Source organism: Odocoileus virginianus, chromosome 2 (assembly GCF_023699985.2).
Source record: "Odocoileus virginianus isolate 20LAN1187 ecotype Illinois chromosome 2, Ovbor_1.2, whole genome shotgun sequence".
Lineage (NCBI taxonomy): Eukaryota > Metazoa > Chordata > Mammalia > Artiodactyla > Cervidae > Odocoileus > Odocoileus virginianus.
In genome coordinates this window covers 68,142,572-68,166,369 of record NC_069675.1, presented here as the reverse complement: position 1 = coordinate 68,166,369, position 23,798 = coordinate 68,142,572, and the positions used below count along the sequence as shown (strand labels likewise).

General features: G+C 36.3%; 1 protein-coding gene across 3 annotated transcripts in view; it reads left to right on the top strand.

Annotated features, from left to right (window-relative positions):
• Positions 1-23,798, top strand: part of BABAM2 (BRISC and BRCA1 A complex member 2) — a 401,404-nt gene that overhangs the window by 136,728 nt on the left and 240,878 nt on the right. For all 3 annotated transcript variants that reach the window (XM_070449954.1, XM_020886284.2, XM_070449953.1), the window contains exon 6: positions 1,198-1,272. In XM_070449954.1, the coding sequence (XP_070306055.1) occupies positions 1,198-1,272 (75 nt within the window). The remainder of the gene's footprint in view (positions 1-1,197; positions 1,273-23,798) is intronic.

Genomic DNA, 23,798 nt, shown 5'->3' with positions numbered 1-23,798 from the left:
GTGTGCATACATCCTTAAGTGTGTTCATCCACCCATCCATAAAAAATATTTATAAATGCTTGCTATATTTAAAGATGTGTTAGGGAGTTTGTTTTGTCAGGAGGGAAGAGGTAGAGATTCAGGGAGCTCTTTAATGGTCATAATATGAAAAAGGCAGAGACCACTCTTTAGAGTAGTTCTAGCTCATCCCGAGGGTTCTTTGTTCAAACAACACATCGTAAGAAAACCCATGGTATCATAAGGAAATCCCAAGCTGCACTGCAGGCTTTGCTGCCAGAGAGGCTGAAAGATCTAGAACCTTACTAGCTCACACCCCTCTTTGTTGCCTTTGCAGAAGTTTCTTAGAACCCTGAGGTGTCTGCATAGCACAGGTGGAGAAACCCCTCCTTCTAGACCATGACAGAGTTCTTTTTCTTTTTTTTTTTTTATGTCATTCCTTAGTCTTTCCCATAATAAAAAATACAATAAATTATGATTTGCCATTGTAAATTGAGAGGGAAACTTTTTTGTTTTACATGAGTTTTCTGTTTCAGAAAAAAAAATAGAAGTTCTTATTTAACTTGGTTAAATGTTTTAAATCACAAAACCTCTGTACATCTTTCCTATAGAGACTAGTTCATAGAATTGCTGAAAAATTTTAGTTGATGATAATGATATTAACAGATCATCAGGAGTTTAGAGTCTTATTTGGGATACCTGCTGATATACTCCTTTATATATGTGGATAGAAGTTTGACCTTTGTTCTTACTTCCAGATTTAGTATAAAGGATGGTGATTTATGTCAATAGCCCATGGGTTATAAATATTAGTGAAATGATCTGAATGCTTTAGTAAAATCAGATGAATTGAATGGGCAGGTCTGTGCCTATTGTTTGGATTAGAAAAAATCACACATTCATGTATTCTTTTCATACTGTTAAAAAACAGAAAGGTAATATTACTGCATTATAATTCTAGTGCACATTTAAAATGCAAATTAAAGATTCTAATTGTATTTTTTAGTAACTAATAATTTAATAATGCTTTTTGATCTTCCCCTACTTTTCCAACTTTCTTTTCTTGCTTGATGTTAGGAAACCCAAATTGAAGATGCCTACAGTTCAAATAGGTTGAACTTGTGGCCTTGGCTGTAATTGTCACTTCATAATATATTTTTTATTTTAATCTTATTATTAAACCTTTTTTATTTCTTACAGACTGGTGAATTTTCAGCTCGTTTCCTTTTGAAGTTGCCAGTGGATTTCAGCAATATTCCCACGTACCTGCTCAAGGTAAAAATTTATGATTATCACTATGAGAATGCAGTTAAACTTTTTAAGTCATTATTTAACTTTTAATATTTGTATAGTTTGCCAGCATTTTGTTTAGGTGATGAATTCTATTAAAAATTTTATTACATGACGATCCAGTGAGTTAGTTACCTAAGAGCTAAAATCGTAGCCCTAAAAATAATTTCAAAATGGACTTTCCTTATAAGATGAAATTAGTATAAACAAATTAAACCTTGGGAAAAAGACTGCCTTTGGTTAATGATCTTTTGGGGATGAGAGACTCTCTTAAAAATTACCTTAATATTAATTTTGTCTTTAAGTAGGATTGCATGTTAACTATTTTGTACTACAGGGCATTTCATTTTCTTTATTTATGTTAGCACTTGATCTCAGGCATCTTCAAAGTTGGACTGCCCTGGAGAGATCCAGAATTGAATTAGGCCGGTGTATATGGTACTTTAAAATACAATGAGGGCAGGGGGTGGCTTGGGAGCCACTACTTTGGGAAGAGGTCTGCAAAATGCTTTGTAGAGGAGAGGTGGAACCCAAATCCACACCAGGCGGTGATTGTTGTTGTTTAGTAGCTCAGTCGTGTCCGACTCTTTGCGACACCATGAACTGTAGCCCACCAGGCTACTCTGTCCATGGGATTCTCCAGGCAAGAATACTGGGGTGGGTTGCCATTTCTTTCTCCAGGGGATCTTCCCAACCCAAGCATCCAACTTGGGTCTCCTGCACTAGCAGGTGGATTCTTTATCACTGAGCCAGCAGGAAAGTCAGGTGAAAAGAAACTAAATGGACCAGTGAACTGGCAAGTTCTGAACAGGAACCCTTGAGACAGGGGCTTAAGTTTATTGTGGATGTGGTTTTGGGTATGACCTCAGCCATATTTAGCCTGTGGTGATATAACTTTGCTGTAATGTAAGAAAAACTTCTGCCTTCCAAATTTGATGTTATTCAGAGAGTTAATCGTATTTATTACAGTCTAGAGAGAAGACAAAATCCTCGTGCAAGTATTCCTTTGTATTATTGTAGTCATAAATAACATGAGATTATTCTTGATAGTGATTGGAATTAAAGTATAGTCTGACAGAATGTAAACTATAGACCATAGGAAAGATTAGGGCTTTTTTTTTTTTAGCATTCTACCCATGGGATTTATTACCTTTTCTCCCCCTAAGTAAAACATGGGATTTTTGTGCCTCATTAAACTTTCATTTTTAATTTCTAGTTGACTGTTTTCCCACTCTGTATCCAAGAGTTGTGAAATCCAAGTGAGAATGAAAGTTAGCAATTTATATTAGTTTCTCAGTACTCCTGTTGTGGAAAATATACATATTAGACCTGTAATTACCAAGCATAATTAATTTGGTTTCAACAGTTACTGTGCTCTATTAGAATAACAAAGTCTCCTTGGAGACTCTTACATAACAGACTCACTGACTTCCATATGTTCGGTTAAAACTCTATTTCTGCTCATTTAAAACAAAATTTAATAGTATATGAGAGGATTATTATTCACATAGTCACTTTAATCCATAATTTATAGTTACAGTGTCTTTGTTTTGATCTGTTGGGCCTTATCAGTTTGAATGGTTATCCTGTTTATTTGAACTTAGTGTTGCCTCTGTTCATGTTCTTGAAGGCCAAAGGCAAAAAAAAAACCACTTCTTGGATCATAATCTATGTAATTTTTTTCCCTCTTCAAAATTAAATTTCTGTATTTTCTGTTCTAAGAATTCTATCTTTATATTGTTATGCCCTTACTTTCCTTGCCAGTCAGATAGGAAAAAGGTAGGACCTATTTGGCAAAATTGGAAAGTGTTTTTTTTTTCCTCTCCCAAAGTACAATGAAGTACTTTTTCTACTCTTAAGTAAAACGCCTATCTTGCAACACTAATGTCTTTCTGGATCTTTTAGTTCCTGCAAAGAGAATAAAACAACAGGACAAAAAATATCAGTGTAGGCAGCTTCATGTTTTGCCATACCCTCTCCAGCATTTATTATTTGTAGACTTTTTGATGATGGCCATTCTGATTGTTGTGAGGTGATACCTTATTGTAGTTTTGACTTGCATTTCTCTAATAGTTAGCAGTGTTGAGCATCTTGTCATGTACCTGTTGGCCATCTGTATGTATTCTTTGGAGAAATGTCTATTTAGATCTTCTGTCCCTTCTATTTAGGTCTTTTTTATTTTATTTTTTTATTGAGTTGTATGAGCTATTTGTATGTTTTGTTTTTGTTTTGATATTGGGTTATATGAGCTATTTGTATATTTTGGATATTAACCCCTTATTGGTTATATCATTTGAAAATATTTTCTCCCATTTAGTCGATTACCTTTTCATTTTATCAGTGGTTTCCTTTGCTGTACATAAGCTTTTAAATTGAATTAGGTCCTGTTGATTTATTTTTCCTTTCGTTTTCTTCACCTTAGGAGACAGATCCAAAAAATATTGCTGTGATTTATATTAAAGAGTGTTCTGCCTATGTTTTCTTGTAGGATTTTTATGATTTCACAGCTTACATTTAGGTCTTTAATTCATTTTGAGTTTATATTTGTATATGTGAGAAAATGTTCATATTTCATTCTTTTACAAGTAGCTGTCCAATTTTCCAAGCACAGTTTATTAAAGAGACTGTCTTTTCTTCATTGTATATTCTTGCCTCTTTTGTCATAGATTAATTGACCATAAGTATGTGGGTTTATTTCTGGACTTTGTTCTGTTCCATTAATCTATGCGTCTGTTTTTGTGTCAGTACCATACTGTTTTGATTACTGTAGATTTGTAGTGTAGTCTGAAGTCAGGGCATGTGATCCCTCCAGCTTTGTCCCTCAAGATTGTTTTGGCTATTTGAGGTCTTTTGTGTTTTCATACAAATTTTAGAATTCTTTGTTCTAGTTATGTGGGAAAATGCCATTGATATTTTGATGGGGGTTGTAGTGAATCTGTAGGTTGCCTTGTGTTGTATGATCAAGAATTTATGATATTAATTCTTCCAGCGTATGAACATTTTATATCTTTCCATCTGTTGTGTCATCTTCAGTGTCTTTCATCAGCGACTTATAGTTTTCTGAATAAAGGTGTTTTACTTCCTTAGGTAAGTTTATACTGAGTTATCTTATTTTTTTTGATGTGATTATAAATGCAATTGTTTTCTTAATTTCTTTTTCTGGTAGTTCTTTGTTAGTGTGTAGAAATGCAATGGATTTCTGCATATGAATTTTGTGTTCTTCATCTTTAGTGAATTCATTGATGAGCTCTAGTAATCTTTTTCTGGCATCTTTAGGATTTTTTACGTATATTATCATGTCATCTGCAAACAGTGACAGTTTTACTTCTTCCCAATTTGGATTCCTTTTATTTCTTTTTCTTAGCCGATTGCTATGACTAGGACTTCCAGTACTGTGTTGAATAAAGTTGGTAAGAGTGGAATGCTATCATTCCTTTATATAGTAGGGGGAAAGAGGTAATAGCATGATCATTTAAAAAATGTGTGTATGACAGTCACATTTTGTGACTTGTCATCAAAGACTGAATTTTAGTAAAGTTTCGTTTTAAAATTCCTCACTCTTCTTACCTTCCCTTAGGAAGAGGGGAGGATTTTGCATTCTGTGCAGCCAAAAAAAGAGAATTAGGCTGATTACTCTCCCTCCATTTTTTTTGGGGGGGATGGATGAATACTTGCTTTGTTCTTTATTATGCAGAATTGTTTGAAAGTCCATATAGTTTTATATATTTGCTAGGAAGGAAACTGATAACTTCCCCTAAATAGTTTCTTTTTAAAAATATAGCAAGTTTGTTAGGGTGATATATAATATATTGATTATAGTTGTTTCTCAGAAAGCTTAAAATAGCAAATATTAAAAAGTCCCCTGATCCTGGTAAATGAATGTAAGTTCAATGAATTTTTATTTAGTGAAAATAAATTTTATCCTTATAAAATTTTTTCTCTGAACCATCCATTAGATGATGCTTCAAAGTTTGAAACATTTTAGTTTATGAAATTTTTTGGATCCAATAAAGTCACACTTAATCAGCTTTTATAAATAAAGACTGCTTTAATTCACTCCTGTGAAATCTGGTCTTAAAACAGTTGTCTGGTGCTTGAAAGATCATAAAGAATTCACAGGAAACCCTCATCTTATCTGAAAGGAAATAGTTTCTGTCTAATCAAATAGGAGTGGGCATACTTTTATAAAAGTAGGAATGTGTACCTGGAAGGAAGTACCATAAAAGTAGGGTGCTGTTTATTCCAGTAATAAGTCTGATTTATCATTGCTAAAATTGAGCCAAATTTGCATTTGAGACTTAATCATGTGGAAAGTAGTGAGATGGTCTAGAAATAGCCTGCAGGATATTTCCCCTTATTCCTTCATTAAGTAGGAGACAAATGACTGCTTTTAGTTCATTGTCCTTGTCCCACCTCCCTTCTGTAGAGAATCAGGGCTTAGAGAAAAGCATACTGTAGATCAGGGGCTCTAGATGTCTGCACTATAGAGGGCACGATAGTAGAATTTTAGGCTTGGGGGCCCTGTGGTCTCTATCACCACTACTTGACTCTGTTGTCACAGCATGAAAGCAGCTATGACAGTATCTAAATGAATGATAATGTCTGGGTCCCAATAAAACTTTATAAAAAACCAGACATTAGATTGGCTTTAGACTGTGGGCAGTTGTTTGCCAGTCCCCTTTCCTAAATTATAGGACGGAAAGTGGGAGAAATATTGTTTCACAGTATCATCATAGAAAGATGAAAAGAAAAAGATTTGGTTCACAGAGTTCAAGTTGTTTTTTAATACTGTGGTCTGTTTGTTTTTATTTAACTAGTACCTTGAACTTGGTTGTAGTCTCCCTCCCTCTTTTCTTCTTCCTCTCTTCCTTTCCTTCCTTATTTTCTTCCTTCCTTTATTCCACCTTCTCTCTTACATTTAAACAGTCTGTTAGCAGCATATAATTTACTAAGTTCTCTTCCAAGTCTTAGTTCCCCTAACTGTTAAAATGTGGTCAGGCTATTGCATACCATATTGGGTTGTTGGGAATATCAGTGAGCTGATGAAGATGGTAGTACTTAATACACTTCTGAGCTTGGAGTAAGTGCAGAATAGAAATGGTTTTGATTTTGTTTAGTAATTAATTTATATTTCTAAGTATTGAATTTATTGTGGTCTAGGAAGAAAGTAAGTACTTCATTGAAATTAAGATAGAGTTATAGCTACTGCTTCTTTTTTCTTCTGTTTTCCCCCCATCTAGAATTCAAAACCCAAATTTTCACTTGCCAAACCCAAATTTTCACTTGCCCCAAATTTTTGTATTTAATTTATGGTAATCTGAACATAGTATTTTTCCCTACAGAAAATGAAGAATAGTCACAGGCAGCTTCTGTGAAATTTCTCCTTTTGGTTTTGTTTTATTGTTTCACTGTTTTCTTTTGCTTTTATTTTTTTATGGTATGCTCTTGTTTTTTCCTCTAAATTATAATTTTATAGTGGAGCTGTGTCTCAGATCACTATTAGTTGACCAGCTTTGTTGCCTTGTCCCCATATATCTTGTTAGTTCTTCAAGTAGAGTGTATTCTATTACATACAATGCTTTAGTATCATGAATTATTTCATACGTGATTGATAAATAGTGAAAGTATATCAATATAAGGCAAAAGTTGCCATGGTTTATAGTTAATAGGTTGACCACCAGATAGCAGCTGAGTGAAAGTTCACTAGTGCAGATGAATTTAGCAAGCTGTGAAGAGTTCTTGTATGGCACACAGTGTCCATTCACTTCATTCCTTCTACTTGGCTCAGTTTTGCTGTACATTCTGTTTTAAGTATTTATTGCATAGCTTCTTCCCATCTTTGTGGAAAAGAAACAAACATAAGACAATAAGCCAGAGCTCTTTCTCTCTGGCATCATTACATTTTGTCCAAAACCTGCTTCTCCGCTGTAACTTCTAATGGTGATGTCCCTCTATGCTTTCTTGTAACTCATCTGTTTCAGGCTTTCCTTGTCACCTCTTTCATTAAGTTATCTTCAGCTTTTTAAAAGTCCTATACTTAGTGTAATAATTCTTTGTTTATTACAACTATAGCATGTCATTTTAGGTATATTAGTAGTTTCACTGGATATACTTTGGTTTTTGTTAATGCTATAGTTACAGAGTTGTACAGGCAACTGTAAGGTAAAGTCGAGACTTGCCATAGTTTTCTCATAAGCCTCTTATTTTTAATGTGTGATTTATTAGAGTACAGTTTTTTAAAGGAATGCATTTTTTAACTTTCTAGCAGAAGCACTTATATTCAAATAGCCAGAGATTCTGTTCTTTTGTAGGCTAGGCATCTTTTGTCCTTTCTACTTCATATGTCATATGTTTTTAAATCCTTCTCTATCCTTGTACTTCTCTTCAGTAGGTATTCCAGGTTGCTGGCATCTCTCTTAAACTGTGGTGCCCAGAAATATGCACAAAGCTTCAGATAGGTTTGATCAGGGCAATGTTCATTAGAACTCTGATCATCACCATTAATTAGCATTTATTGAGCTTGTGAATAAAAACTAAACCTCCTTGTTTTACTAATCCTATTTTATGTAGTTGGTTTTTTAAGGCAAAGTATAGATGAATCCCTTAATATTGATTCCCTTTTTTTATCCCCCAGCTCGTTTATGGGGGAGGTATTGCCACCTATAATTCAGAAAGGAAAGTGTGGGTTGGAACCAGATAGTTCAGTGAGGGTAGCAAGAATTGTAGGATATGATCATTATAGGTTGACCTTTTTTTTTTCTTGGACCTATTTTCTCGATGGTGACATTTCCCCTACTCACGTCATAAAGTTACTGCCTGGCACTTGCCAGGGGTAGTGTCAGTTTATCACTGTCATCTGTTACTGTTAATCTGTTTTCATCAATCAGTGGACGTGTAATTCAAATAAAAGTAAAATCTGGTTTGGTGTGTAGGATGATTGCATAGACAATAGTAATGCAAGTCATACTAAACTAAGTGCCATAAGAGAAGTACAAAGTTCTTCAGTGGATTGGTGAGAGATTACATCTAGGTAGAAAAGACCTTTATCAAGGATGTAATATTTGAGATGGGCCTGAAAGACTTGTTTTGATAGAGAAAGTTTGAGCATGGTTTTAGGTGGCAAGGAAAGAACATTTGGAGAATAGTGGAACAGTTTAGTTTGCTTAAATCACAGAACATGTGTACAGACTAGTGAGAAATAAGAAAGGAAAGGCATTTTAGATACACATAATGATATAGATAGAGTCTTAAATATTCAGCCACAGAGTTTAGTGATTGTTTTGAGTAGTACTGTGATTGGGATTGTATTCAGGAAGAGACATCTGCCAGGAAACAGTGTATAAAATGACTGGGGAGAAGGAAGAGGGAAATGAGGCTGGTAGGCAGGGTTCAAGGAATGTGGAACTGAATATTAAGGCTCAAGGTGACTATGTTTCAGACTTGATGAAGTTTTCATACATGTAGATGGTGTGCTTACTCACCTAACTCAATGATCAACCTGAGAAAGTGGAGGAGAGGAAACTGTATAGTCGGAACCTTCTAGTCAATGCTATCCAAAGTATATGTTTTTACTCATGAAGAAATAAGTACAGAATTGATAGTCTTTAGAAGCACTTAAAGCAATTTGACAGAATAATCATATGTCTGTTGACTGTAATGATAAAAATATTGGGTTTGTGTTTTGATGTTTTAATTTTTTTTCTCTTTATAATAACTCATTTTTAATGTCTTTTATGAAGCCATCAATCTGTGAAGGATTAGGGAAAAAAAACAAACAAACAGTAGCATCTCCTTCATCGTAGATATTTTGAGAAGTACTGTACTGGCTCATACCTTGTCTTCTAGGACCCTGGCTGCCCTTGCCTCCCTTATCCTGAGACATAGCAATCTCTTAAGTATCCTTGGGGGTTTTCCGTTTTGTTCTTTTTTGCTGAGCTGGGTGTTGTATTCACTGTTAGACAATGTTCCAGTCTCCTTTTTTTCTTTACAAATGTACCACCAGGATTTGGAGTAGGAAAAGGAAACTTCAGCCCTTGATTAGGATGGCATCTAATACAGAACTGGTGGAGAGGGATTTTGTGTTTTTCTTTTATAAAATATTTTAAAACAAATTTTAACAGCACACTTATATTTTGATCTTAGTTTCATTACCAAATAATGTCTCAGTGATATTTGCCCTCTTTCTACTATTTTTTTGAAGATCCCATTCCTTTCTTGAATCTATTTACTGCAGGTTTTTTTTTTTGTTTTTTTTTTACATGATGACCATATTGTTGAAATGGGTGACACCCAGAAACAAGGTTGGTGTCATTCTTTGTTCCAAGGGTGCTTATAAGAAGCTTTGGCTCCCTTGAAGCAGGATGGACAATAATTTAGGTTTTTCAAACTTTGTGCTAACTCTGGAAAAGTAGTCTATACTGCTTTGAATGTTTGTTCAGTATGTGGCTACTTCATGAAAATAGTCTTTAACATAAAATCCTGGAATATTGATGGTGATGGTATCCGTAGTCTCTATTGCATAGCCTAGTACTCTGCAAAAGTGTGGTCCCCGGACCCCTGGTGTCACCAAGACCATTTTAGAGGGTCCATGAAGTAAAAACTATGTTCAAAATAAAATTAATAATTTATTTATGAGTAGTGAAGTTTTCTAGAGGCTACATGGTGTGGTAACATGTAATCATCACTCTGATGGGCAGTGATATGTTGCCTTATGTGTTCTTGTATTTTAAAAATTTTTCGGTGTTTACCAAAACATAATCAAGAAGAAATGGATAGCTTGAATAGTCTTATGTCTGTTATAGTTAAATGGTTAAATACCTTCCTGTAAAGGAAAGTATAGGCTCATGATGCCTTCACTGGTAAGGTTCATCAGTTATTTATGGAAGAATAATACATGAATTCTCACATTCTTTTGGAAAATTGGAAAAGAGAGAATGCTTTATGACTGATTTCGTGAGGATAGCATTACCTGATAACAAAAATCAAAAAAAGATATTACAAGAAAAGAAAAATACAAATGAATGTCTCTCATGAATATAGATGTAAAATTCAAAATAAAATTTTGTATTGTATTGAAATTCAATACAGTAATTATAAAAAAAGGTAACATATATCATGACCAAGTGGAGTTTATCCCAGGGGTGCAAGATAGGCTGCATGTTTAAAAAACATGCTTAAAAAAACATTTTTAAAAAACAATGTGATTCACTGTATTACCAAACTGAAAAAGAAAGACTGAATGATCATCTTAATAGACACAGGAAGAACATTTGGTAGAACCAAACATCCATTCCTGATAAAAGTCTCCAGATAAAAACCCAGGACTACAAAGGGACTTCCTCAACTGGTAACTTGTATCTCCGAAAAGTCTGTAGTTAATATTATACTTAATGGTGGAAAACACCGCTGTTTTTCCTCTAAGGTTAATAGCAAGGCAAGCATGTTTACTTTCACCAATACTGTTCAGTACTGGAGTTTCTAGCCAGTGCAATAAGGCAAGAAAAAGGAATAAAAGGCACACAGAGTAGAAAGGAAAAAGCAACTGTTTTTATGCACAGAGGATATGATTATTATGTAGAAAAACCTAAGGAATCTACAAAAATGTTTCTAGAACTAATACATGAATTTTGTCATGTTGCAAGATACAGGATCAATATATAAAAATTAATTATAGCACTTTCACTTTTTTCCCCCTAAAAATGAATAGTTTGATATTAAAACTAAAGCTGAGAGAAGTTAACTGGGTTATGCAGGTTACCTTATCTATATGTGGCAGAGCACAGGGTTTCAGTTCAGGTTTGTCTCACTTGAAAACCCAGGCTCTTTCCAGTATGAGAGATTGTCATGCAAGCTAGTGGTAGAGCAGGCCTGTTTCTTGGCACAAAGGGGAGGAACTTTATTGTTACACATTCATAGATCAACATAGGTCTGTCTAGCTTCTGATATAGTAGAACAGGCACAAAAGGGAGGAACTTTATTGTTACATATTTGTAGATCAACATAGTTCTGTCTTGCCTCTGATATAGTAGAATTATGAAAATACTTCTATTTTTGACAGGAACTTTTTGGGGCAAATACATTCCACCTCCACCCCTCTCTAAAAAGTTACTTTAGCAAGTCACTTGGCTGTGAATGGAGCCTGCTTCAGTCTTGCGTATCCTGTGGTCACATGTGTCCTGCTTTGTAGACTGGTAGAGTCATCTAGCCTTGTTTCATTTGAAATCTATTATAGCCTGTCCAGGAAACTTTATTAGCACCTCTAAACAATTACGTCATTAAAGAGCGAGACTTACGAGCCTGTTAAAGCTGCATAAAATTTGTTTTCCACCCTGAATATAGGTAAGCAAGTTCCCACAGTAATTTTAGAATGATTCAGTCTTTTCTAGGTTCCATAACTGATGTTGCAAAAAAATTGGAAACCAACATGAGGCTATTCTTTTTCAGTTTTTCAGTCATTTTGAATGATTACAATACTCTACTGTTTAGTTGACAATTGATCTCTTTTAGGAAATTTGTCATAATCCCATATGCTGAGGATTAACAGGCACAGAGCTGAGCTGAGATTTTATGCTAGAACATTCAGGCAATCCATAATCTCAGTAAAAAAAAAAGTTTATACCTGAAATTCACCTTATTTACCTTGTTAGCACACTATCAGCTGTTTCATTATTAGACAATAACACAACAGTTCAAGGCAGTTTAATTTTAGTGAATAATGTGGCATAAAGCTCCCTAAAATTCAGATCTACAAAGCAAGAGTGCTATCTGATTTACAATGTGAGGTCTGAACCTGCTCCCACCATTACATCTCATTCAGAAATTCTATCCATGCCTCTTTTATGCTATGTATGAAAATTTTAAGGAAAAAAAGATAATAGATTCACATTAAGGATCTTCCCATTCATGATCCTGTCACACAGCTCTTGCTTCTCACCCACAGGTTTTATAGTTGGCAGGCAGGTCTTAATGCTGAGGGAACTCTGCTCATGAGATCCTGGCCATGATGAGAGTCACCCCTTGGATCTGATTCTCCTTTAATCGTCTCTCTCTTTTCTAAGCCTAAGTAGTCTGGTTCTTCCCTTGCTTAGATATGAGATGTAAGGAAACTATATCTGCACACATGCTCTGTTTGGAGGGGTTCTTGGGATAGCTGACAAAGTTCTATTTTTTGACCTGGGAGGTTCTTTTGAGGGTGTTTGTCTTTTAGTAATTCACTGAGCTATAGATAATTTTGCGTGTCAGTTTCTGTACTTGTAGTTATATTTTTCAATAAGAAGAGTAAAAAAAAAAAACAAAACCAAAAAAATTGAATGTAGAGGGTTTTAAGGAATTGTATTCTAACTCCATTTGTCATGCCTAGTCTTGTCTTTTGCTAAGAAATCTCAGGGCTGTAAAATCTATTATATTGTAAGAAAATCTGCTTCAGAGTCATTCTCAGAAAGGGGTCCATCCATTCAACAAATATCATTAAATTGTTACTGTATTAGGCTCCATACTTGATACTGAGGATATGTATGGGGGAACCCTTAATAAATATGATCTGTGTCCTCACTGTGCTTTCTAATTGTATCAGTGATACCACAGGTTAAGAGGCTCTTTATTCTTTGGTATACTGTTTGGGAATATTGTCATAAAGATTTATATTTATATCTGAAGTAATTCTTCCTGGTAGACATTTATCCCATAGGTAGTATAATGGTTATTTACTATTGCATAATAAATTATTCCAAAACTTAATGCTTTGAAACAGTGAACATTCATTATGTCATAGTTCCCCTGTGTTAGGAATTTGGGAGTGACTTAGCTGTGAGTTTCCAGCTCAGAGTCTTTCATATGGTGGCTGTCAGGATGTTGGCAGTGATGTAGTCATCTGAAGCTTTATCTCGACCTGAAGCATCCATTTCCAAGATGGCTCACTCACAGGACTGGCAGGAGAGCGTAATTCCTCATTTAGACGGGCTTCTTTATAGGCTGCTTGAGTGTCCTCACAACATGGCACCAGACTTTTTCCAGGGCAAGCAATCTGAGAGAGTAAGAAGGAAGCTTCAACCCCAGTGTCTAAAGTCGCACAGTGTCTCCTTCATTCACTTTGCTAGAAGTGGCTTAAGTCCAGCCCACAAAAAGAGGACTTTCTGGTAGTACAGTAGCTAAGACTTGGCACCCCTGATGCAGGGGCCCTGAGGTTCAATCCCTGGCCAGGGAACTAGATCCCACATGCCGCTACTAAGAGTTTGCATGCTGCAACTAAAGATCCCCCTTGCTGCAACTGAGACCCGGCACAGCCAAATAAATAAATACATATATTTTTAAAAAGATTTATTGGAGATGGCACATGGAGGCCAGAAGCATAGGTTAGAGGAGACAGCAAATGTCTAGATATGTGATACAGTAGTAGTGGTACCTAGGAAGGAAAGGATCATATTTGTGAGCTTAAGCTCTTTATGGCAGATTTAGTATTCTCTTTATATTTCCCTGCATTCTAGGGTACTATCCTGAACACATTATATACTCAGGAAGAATTTGCTTTAAAAAAAGTATGTGTTTGTGTATATCTCACACGCTAGTAAGGTAATGCTCAAAATTCTCAAAGCCAGGCTTCAGCAATACATGAACTGTGAACTTCCAGATGTCCGAGCTGGTTTTAGAAAAGGCAGAGAAACCAGAGGTCAAATTGCCAACATCTGCTGGATTGTTGAAACAGCAAAAGAGTTCCAGAAAAACATCTATTTCTGCTTTACTCACTATGCCAAAGCCTTTGACTGTGTGGATCACAATAAACTGTGGAAGATTCTGAAAAAGATGGAAATACCAGACCACCTGACCTGCCTCTTGAGAAATCTGTATGCAGGTCAGGAAGAAACAGTTAGAACTGGACATGGAACAACAGACTGGTTCCAAATAGGAAAAGGAATACATCAAGGCTGTATATTATCACCCTGCTTATTTAACTTCTATGCAGAGTACATCATGAGAAACGCTGGGCTGGATGAAGTACAAGCTGGAATCAAGATTGCCGGGAGAAATATCAGTAACCTCAGACATGCAGATAACACCACCCTTATGGCAGAAAGTGAAGAAGAACTAAAGAGCCTCTTGATGAAAGTGAAAGAGGAGAGTGAAAAAGTTGGCTTAAAGCTCCACATTCAGAAAACTAAGATCATGGCATCTGGTCCCATCACTTCATGGGAAATAGATGGGGAAACAGTGGAAACAGTGGCTGACTTTATTTTTTTGGGCTCCAAAATCACTGCAGATGGTGACTGCAGCCATGAAATTAAAAGACACTTACTCCTTGGAAGGAAAGTTATGACCAACCTAGACAGCATATTAAAAAGCAGAGACATTGCTTTGTCAACAAAGGTCTGTTTAGTCAAGGCTATGGTTTTTCCAGTAGTCATGTAAGGATGTGAGAGTTGGACTATAAAGAAAACTGAGTGCTGAAGAACTGATGCTTTTGAAGTGTGGTGTTGGAGAAGACTCTTGAGAGTCCCTTGGACTGCAAGGAGATCCAACCAGTCCATTCTAAAGCAGATCAGTCCTGGGTGTTCATTGGAAGGACTGATGTTGAAGCTGAAACTCCAATACTTTGGCCACCTGATGTGAAGAGCTGACTCATTTGAAAAGACCCTGATGCTGGAAAAGATTGAAGGCAGGAGGAGAAGGGGACAACAGAGGATGAGATGGTTAGATGGCATCGGTGACTCAGTGGACATTAGTTTGGGTAAACTCTGGGAGTTGGTGATGGACAGGGAGGCCTGGCATGCTGCGGTTCATGGGGTTGCAAAGAGTTGGACGTGACTGAACTGAACTGATGTAGTATCTGTAGGATGACAACATGACAATGTAGATGATTTCTTTTATTATTTTAGTAAACTCTGCTTTTTCTGCTGATTTAAAAAAAAACCATTATCCTCATTATAGCAATTAAAATCTTAAATCTGAAGAAAATATGGAAAAGGATATATAAGTCTAGAACTCATTCTATTTTTATTTGGTTTATATATTTTACTTGGTGTGATGAGACTAGTATAATAAAGGATAGAAACAGACTTCTGATTATGTAATAGCCTGTAATTATTTTTATGGCTATTGCATTCCAGTCTTCTTATGCAATATTTACAATGTACATGTGTAACAAGGGCACAATACAAGTTCTGACAATCTTAACCATAAATCAGAATCGAGTCACGCAATGTAACATCTGTGAACTTGCTTGGCTGATGCAGACAACCTTTGTTAAGAGTACATAAAATTCTAAGTTTACAACTCTGTAGTAGATTTGGGGTTTTAAGCCCTAAAATTTAATTACCCTTCCCACCCTATAATTAATTCTGCCAAGACATTTTGATATTGGTTTAATTGTGAAGATGGGGAAAACTCATATATTACAGTTTGAAAAAAAATGAAATGTTTTAAATATTCTATGAATGTGATGAGAATTTCAGCAGATTATGGCTACAAAAGATTATGATTCAGCCTGAAAACATAACCTATGGAAAATCATCAACTGTGCAGAATGAGCTCTTCCAGATGACAGATCTTACTAGGAAAACCTGCCAATAAAAGAGAGAACGCTAGAAGAAAAAGAATCCTGTTGACTTTCAACATATGGCCTCGACACTGACATTCTTATAGCTTTTAGTGAATAGCAACCCAAAATAACTGGGTTGATAAAAACCAAAAAAAAAAAAAAGAATGCATGAATTTAAAAAAATTATGCTCTGATTTTTTTCTTTACTTTTAGTTCAGAGGACTTAAAATTTTTTTTTAAAATCTTATATTGGAGTATATTTGATTAACAGTGTTGTGTTAGGTGTACAACAGAGTGATTCAGTTATACATATACATGTATCTATTCTTTTTCAAATTCTTTTCTTAGGTTATTTTAGAGTATTAAGCAGAGTTTCCTGTACCATACAGTAGGTCCTTGTTGTTTATCTGTTTAAAATATAGCAATGTGTACATGTCAATCTCAAACTCCCTATCTATCCCTACCACTTCCCCTGTTAATATATGAAGATGATGGAGTGGTACATCTTCCTTATAGTTTCACCTTTCAGGATAATAGTGACTCGTAGCAAACTGAAAATAAAAGACAAATATCCATATACATTTAGGCATTAGTGAGAAAAACTGAGTCATCTCATATTATCCTCTCTATTGGTTCTCTCAGCTATGTACTCCTTGCATTGGTCTTTTTCTTTCCCACTCTTTTTTCCAAGGATCCTGCGTTTTACCCCTTTTTTGGTTCAGCCTTTTGAACTACTTAAAAAGAACTGGGCCACTAAAGATGATTGGTTTACTTCCTTGGAACTATGAAGATTATACAGTGTGTCTCAAAGTTTTGTGATTGTTGACTCATGTATTTGTTTTCACTTTCATTCAATATTGAGTACCTACTGTGTGCCAACCACTGTAATAGAGAAATCTATAGGCTAAATCCTGTCTGATAATGAGTCAAAGAGTTAGTTACAGTAAGTTAAGCATAGAGATCAAGTATACCTCTGATATTTCCTTCCCTGAAATAGAATGGACTCAGATTATTCCCTCTAGAGCACTCTTAGTTCCTTCTGCATTCCATTAAGGTTGTCCCACTACCATGGGGATTGTGGTGCTAATTTAGAGCAAGCAGTATTGGCACCTGGAGAATCCCAGGGATAGGGGTGCCTGGTGGGCTGCCGTCTATGGGGTCGCACAGAGTAGGACACGACTGAAGCGATTTAGCAGCAGCAGCAGCTGCAGATTAACTGCCAGGCAACTGCAAAACAGTGCATAAATTAACATGCAAGACACACAAAAAGTCTCAGTGTTCCAGGTCTGTTGCTTACTAGTTGTGTGCTTTGGTACATAGAGAGTTGCAGCCTACTTCCAGAAGTGGCTCTGAAGAGTAAATGAGTTGATATCTGTTAACTGGTTAGTTCAAGAACTACCACAGAGCCCTCTAGGAATGTTACTTACTATCATTACTCCTATTGTGACTGGTATAAAAACTAATTCTTAAAATAACAGGGCAAATATTTACTAATGACTGTGATTTACAAACAAATCCAAGGCTAGATGTTACATTAAATATATGCAAGAGTTAGACGTACTTTAAGGTACAGTTTCAAATAGTTTCATTAAACCTAACTAATCAAAGTACTTTTTCATTCTAGTTTTCTTTATAGCTTTAAGAAAATCTTTTAATTCCCACAAATCTTTCTGGTGTCTTTTTATGCCTGCTCTGGAGATGCAGAAAGCTTACCCCTTTATTAGCTAACCTAAAAGTTTATGTCCACAGTAGCCCCTATTCTAATACCCCATGCCTGTCTCTTTTTTCTGTGGAGAGAAAGTACTTTGTCATCTCTTACTTCCCGTGAAGCCACACCCTGGCTTTTTTCATAAATCCCCGGGGAAGTATTAATTGGTTAGTGAAAAAAGAAAACTGAAACACTAGATCACATAGGAAGCATCGTCCTGTCTTACCCCCCCCCCCCCCCCCCAGTTCCAGGGAAAGCTCACTTACTGCTGTGGTCACCGAAGTACTTTTCTTGTTAATCTTAAATTGTTAACAACTTGGGTTTGCCCTGGCAAACATATTTTCTTAAAGAGTTTATGCATTTCTCTCTTTAAATGGATATTAAAACCATCATAAGAAAGCAGTGTTTCAAATGTAAAGTTCATTGGGCTTTACTCTCAAGTAAAAGTTATACTCCAAGTGTATGCACTTTAGTTTTTGTAAGTTAAACCTTAAAAAAAAGATGCTAAATTACAGATAAATCCTGGGCAGGAGCCCAAGTTTGTAGAGCTCAAGCCTGTAGTCAGATAGTCTGTGTGTGAACTACAACTACACAGCCACCACTTACTATGTTACCTTGGTGAGTTGCTCAAACCCACTAAGCTTTGGTTCCCTTAATTATAAAATAATAATATCTGTCCCTAACAGGTGACATCTCTCTAATGTCACCTGTTAGCTCTCCCTCGACTTTCTGTGCCCCATCTCAGTCACAGCCTTCTTCCTCCCATCATGGATAAGCACTACTCTGAGTTTTAGGAAAAACCATTGAGATTCTTTATGGTTTCATTAACCAAGTGTGTAGCCTTCAACTATGTAGTGAAAAGTGAAAGTTGCTAAGTGGTGTATGACTCTTTGACTCCATGGACTGTAGCCTGCCAGGCTCCTCTGTCCATGCGGATTCTCCAGGCCAGAATACTGGAATGGGTAGCCATTCCCTTCTCCAGGGGATCTTCCCTACTCAGGTATTGAATCCAGGTCTCCCTTCTGCATTGTAGGTTGATTCTTTACCGCCTGAGCCACCAGGGAAGCCCAAGAATGCTGAAGTGGGTAGCCTATCCCATATCCAGGGAATCTTCCCGATCTAGGAATTGAACTGATGTCTCCTGCATTTCGGGTAGATTCTTTACCTGCTGAGCTACCAAGAAAGCCCCATCCTTCAACTATAGTTGTGTCTTATCTGTTATTTTAAATTTGATGTGTCTTCATGTACCCCAGTGTTCATTGCAGCAACATTTCCAATAACTAGGACATGGGAGCAACCTAGATGTTCCATCAGCAGACGAATGGATAAGAAAGTTGTGGTACATATACAAAATGGAATATTGCTCATCTAAAAAAAGAATGCATTTGAGTCAGTTCTAATGAGGTGGATGAAACTGGAGCCTATTATTCAGAATGAAGTAAGTCAGAAAGAGAAACACTAATATAATATATTAGCGCATATATATGGAATTTAGAAAGATGGTAGTGATGACCCTATATTCAAGACAGTGAAAGAGACACAGATGCAAAGAACAGACTTTTGGACTATGTGGGAGAAGGTGAGGATGTGAAGATATGAGAGAATAGCCTTGAAACATGTATATTACCATATGTAAAATAGATGACTGGTACAAGTTCAATGCATGAAGAAGGGCACTCAAAGCTGGTGCTCTGGGAAACACAGGGATGTGGTGGGGAGGAAGGTGGGGGGGGTTCAGGATGGTAGGGGGGACACCTGTATTCATGTCGATATATGGCAAAATCACCACAAAATTGTAAAGTAATTAGCCTCCAATTAAAAAAAATTAATTAACTTAAAAATTTGATGTCTTTCAAGTCTTCTTCTCGGAGAAGGCAATGGCACCGTACTCCAGTACTCTTGCCTGGAAAATCCCACCGACAGAGGAGCCTGGTGGGCTGCAGTGCATGGGGTCTCGAAGAGTCGGACATGGCTGAGCAACTTCACTTTCACTTTTCACTTTGATGCATTGGAGAAGGAAATGGCAACCCATTCCAGTGTTCTTGCCTGGAGAATCCCAGGGATGGGGTCGCACAGAGTCAGACGCAACTGAAGTGACAGCAGCAGCAGCAGCAGTAGTAGTAGTAGTAAGCCTTCTTCTTCCTTTTTTTTTTTTTTTTGGTCTATGGGTTCCTCCTTTAATTCCTTTCCTTTCATCTTTTCCCCCCTGCACAACACAGGTCACTTACATTTAGAGTTTCCCACAGTCTAGATTTTGCTGATTGCAGACTCATTGTCTGTGAAGTGTGTTCCTATGTATTTCCCTCAAATTGGCAGGTAAATCAAAAGGCTTAATCAGATCTGGGTTTAATTCCTTTGGTAGAACTATAGGTGGTGGTGTGTTCTTTTCTCAAGAGGTACATAAATGTCATTCTTTTTGTGATGGTAGCAACCATTGGCGCTTAATGCTTAGATACATTAATTCATAGGGAGGTGCAAAATGGTGATGCTGTGATTTTATCATTGTCTTTCTGTGGATTAGCTGGAATAATTGAATAAGGAGATACTTCCTCTCATCTTCGATTTGGTTATCCAATGATTGAGTTCATATGGGAAAGACTGGTCCAAAACCACTGAATCCTAACCCCTCCCCCCATTTTTGTTTCTATAATGCAAATCTGTTTCTTTGAATTTAATTCTTAATCTCTTCATATCAATTTACATAATGATTAAATTCCCAAAAAGTAGTTAAAATTTTCTCATATATGTTACAGTAGTTTGAAGGGGAAAACAGCTTGGGTTTAGTTTCTTTGGTAAAACTAGAGGTGTTTTTGCCTTTTCCTTGAACATTGAAGACAATTTGTGGGAAATGGACTATGTTGAAAACTTATTTATGCAACACAGTGATTTATAATATTCAATTTTGCTCACTCTCAACCCTGACGCCCCCTGTAAACTTGGCGGTGTCGTCCCACTGTGTTGCGTCTGACGTCGCTCTCTGTGGAGCCAGCAGCCATGCCGGTCACCTTCGCTTTGTCTTCATTGCATCTGAGGACCACCTGCCCCCCTAGTTTTATTCAGTGGTGATAACCCTTTGCTGCTTCTTATCTGGCCGTGATTTCTCTTGGAAGTGTAACACTCCCCCACCCACTAAACCACAAATGAATTCAGAGCATAATCTTGGAATTTTCTTTCAGCTAGAAAGTTGCATATGTGGTGTTTCTTTTGGGGCTGAAGCTGGTGGAGCTGATAGAGACCAGATCTTGAATGTGGTAGAGAGCAGACTGCGTTTCGTCAGTTTTACTTTTCAAAATGTTTGAAGTGGTGTGTAAAGAAATAAGAATTATTTGTTACCACAGCTTTGCTCTTGTGACAGGAGCCGTGACAACAGAGTCCTTCTCTGACCCTGAACTCAGTTCCTACCTAAGATTTAGGATTGCAAAAGTGTATCCTAATAAAGAGCTAGTTACGGATTTAGGAAGATGCTTGAAGTGGGTGAAATGTCCACTTGACCTTCAGATTCTCCCTTGACTCAGTGAGGAAAAGTTGATGGTGTGCTGTGCTTTGATGTCTCCCCTTGTTACTGTCTATTAATGTGAAGCTCAAGTTCAGAACACTTTTTGGTTGTTCAGCTTAACATCTCTTAGGGCCATACCGAGTTCTCTCTAATCTCTGGTCGAAAATCAGATGCTATTGGTATCACTTATATTTCTTTATTCAACAGATTTACAGAGTGCCTTATTTCTGAGAGAAGGGGCTAGGACCAATGCTTATGAGGCAGAAGCAAAATTTTGTGCTTGCTTTGTAGATTTGTGTGTGTGTCTATAAATAAAACAGGATATTGACTTCCTCCACCCTTCCTAAGAGTGTCATTATACTATTGGTAAATCTTCAGTAGACCCATTTCGCTATCTCTGGACTTTAACATTCTCTCTTCTTTACTGTTCTCCATGGCTTTAGTACAGGTAGGGGAAGATGAAAAGTGTGCAGTATTTATTGGAGGGAGTGGTCATCCAAGCACATGAGGACCAGTGGATGGCACTTGTTTATCATCCATAGACATCTGAATCCATAGATTCAGATAAATCTGGATTTTCAAACTCTTATTTGAAATGTAGACTTTCTTTGAGAATAGTGAACTTTATACTGTTAGTGTACATTTAACCTAAATAGTTATTTGAGATCATGCTTCTGCCAGAAATCTTTGGGAATTGGGGGGATTGCTACAGACCAGGAATAGGAGGGCTTTTTTTTTTTTTTAAGAAGCTCCCATAGGGCATGCCTAAGGTAGTCACAGACTTTCCCAGTTCATGGACCATCAGGACCACATCTGTGTTGAACTTTGAAGATTTTCTATACTACTTAGTTAAGAAGTCAGCTGTTGTCTTTGCCTCCTTCCAGTTTTAATACAAAGTACACCCTGTACAGCTAATACAAGTTCTGACAAGCAAGCTTTTTTCTTGATCACAATGGAAACTATTTGAATCTAGTAGAGTATTCTGGGACACACAATTGTCTGGACTGGACCACACCTCTCATCCAAAAAAGCTGAGAGGGCTGTTTTTTTAATTTCTTCTTTAAAAAAAAAAAAATGCAGGTTAACTTGGCCTTCAGGCTCCTAACAAGTTAGTGAGGGAGCTGTATAACCGTGGGGCCCCATCTCTATAGTAAGCAGTGGCTCCCTAGTTCATAATGGCATTCCCTTCTAGGCAAGGACAACTGATACTTACATAAGAAAGGATGAAAGTACAATCATCCCTCAGAATCTGTGGGGGATTTGTTTCAGGACCCCCAAGGTTACCCTAATTCCTGGGTGCTCAAATTCTTTATATTGGTATAAAGTGACACAGTATTTAAATACAACCTGTACACACATTTTAGTGTACTTTAAATCATCTGTAGATTACTTCTAATACGTAATTCAATGTAAGTTCTGTGCAAATCATTGTAATATAGTGTAAACACTATGAAATTAGCTGCAGGGCAAATTCAAGTTTTGCATTTTAGAGCTTTCTAGAATTGTTTTTCCCGAAATATTTTTGGTTTGTGGTTGTTTGAATCTGTGGATCCAGAACCCTTGGATACAAGGGCCAACTGTAAGGTTAAGTTTGAAAAAGCATTGCATCTTATTACCATTTCAAATTAGAGCTACCTTAAAAACTAAGTATGTATGTGTGTGTGTGTGTGTATGCACCTACCATCCCAGCTTTTTCCTCAGGTACATCACTGCATTTGTTTACAAGTCTTTGTGTTCTGCAGTTTTTGATAGATATGGAAAATCACTTTATTTGTTCAAATGCAGTGTTTGTATACAGCATTTGCTGTTGTAGTTCAGTTACTGCAGTTACTGTAGTAGGCAGCTAATCAAATAGAGTGCTCTGTGACCTGTGATTCCTATAACACTAATAAAATCTTTATTTTCCCTTCATTTGAATAAGACTGTCTACTTCCATATTGTCTCATGGATTTTTTCTCATTTGCTGTGTGTATTTTATAAATTACATATTATAGATTATTACATTTAATTAAAATATTGAGGTAGAAAATTTCATCCCTGTTTTTTATAAAATTTTATGTTTGAAATGTTTATGGAGATAACTCCTGTTTTAGTAATTTAACATACAGTTTATTTGGAGGTCATTTCAATCCTAGATGACCACTTAACATTTTTAATAAGGAATCTTATCACTTCATTTTTTATGCTGTATATCTGTACCATGAGCTCGCAAAAGATAGATTCAGTACCTTATTTATCTTTGTATCATCAGTACCTAATTTAGATGATCAGCAGTGTTTTTCACCTCGACATATTCTTTCATTAATTGTAAATTGGTAGTGGGAGTAAATGACTGAGAAAATCTATAAGTATTCTCTCAAACACTATCATCTTTCATTTTGAACCTGAGCAAACCTTTCAGCCTTTGGGTTTTAGAGACAAACACTAAAATTGCCCAGAGTTTTATCTACTTACTGACAATAGAATTAAATATAATTAATGGGGGTGGAGAGACTAGTTAATTATAAAAGTACAAAAATGTTTGTAATAACAAAGCTTAACTTTCTGTATTTGAATATCTTCTTACAGCATATATAAGTAAACTTTTTGCTCTTTAAGGACTAGATCCATAAGAGAAGACTGCTGCTCTTTGTTCCTATGTTTTATGAATTTAAAATACTTTTATAGAGTATATAAGATGCTATTAAAATTGTATTGTAGTAACTTTTAGCTTTTATGCTGTGGTATAATTATCCTTGATTACAGACTTCACATGAGGTAGTGTATGGAAGAGCTGT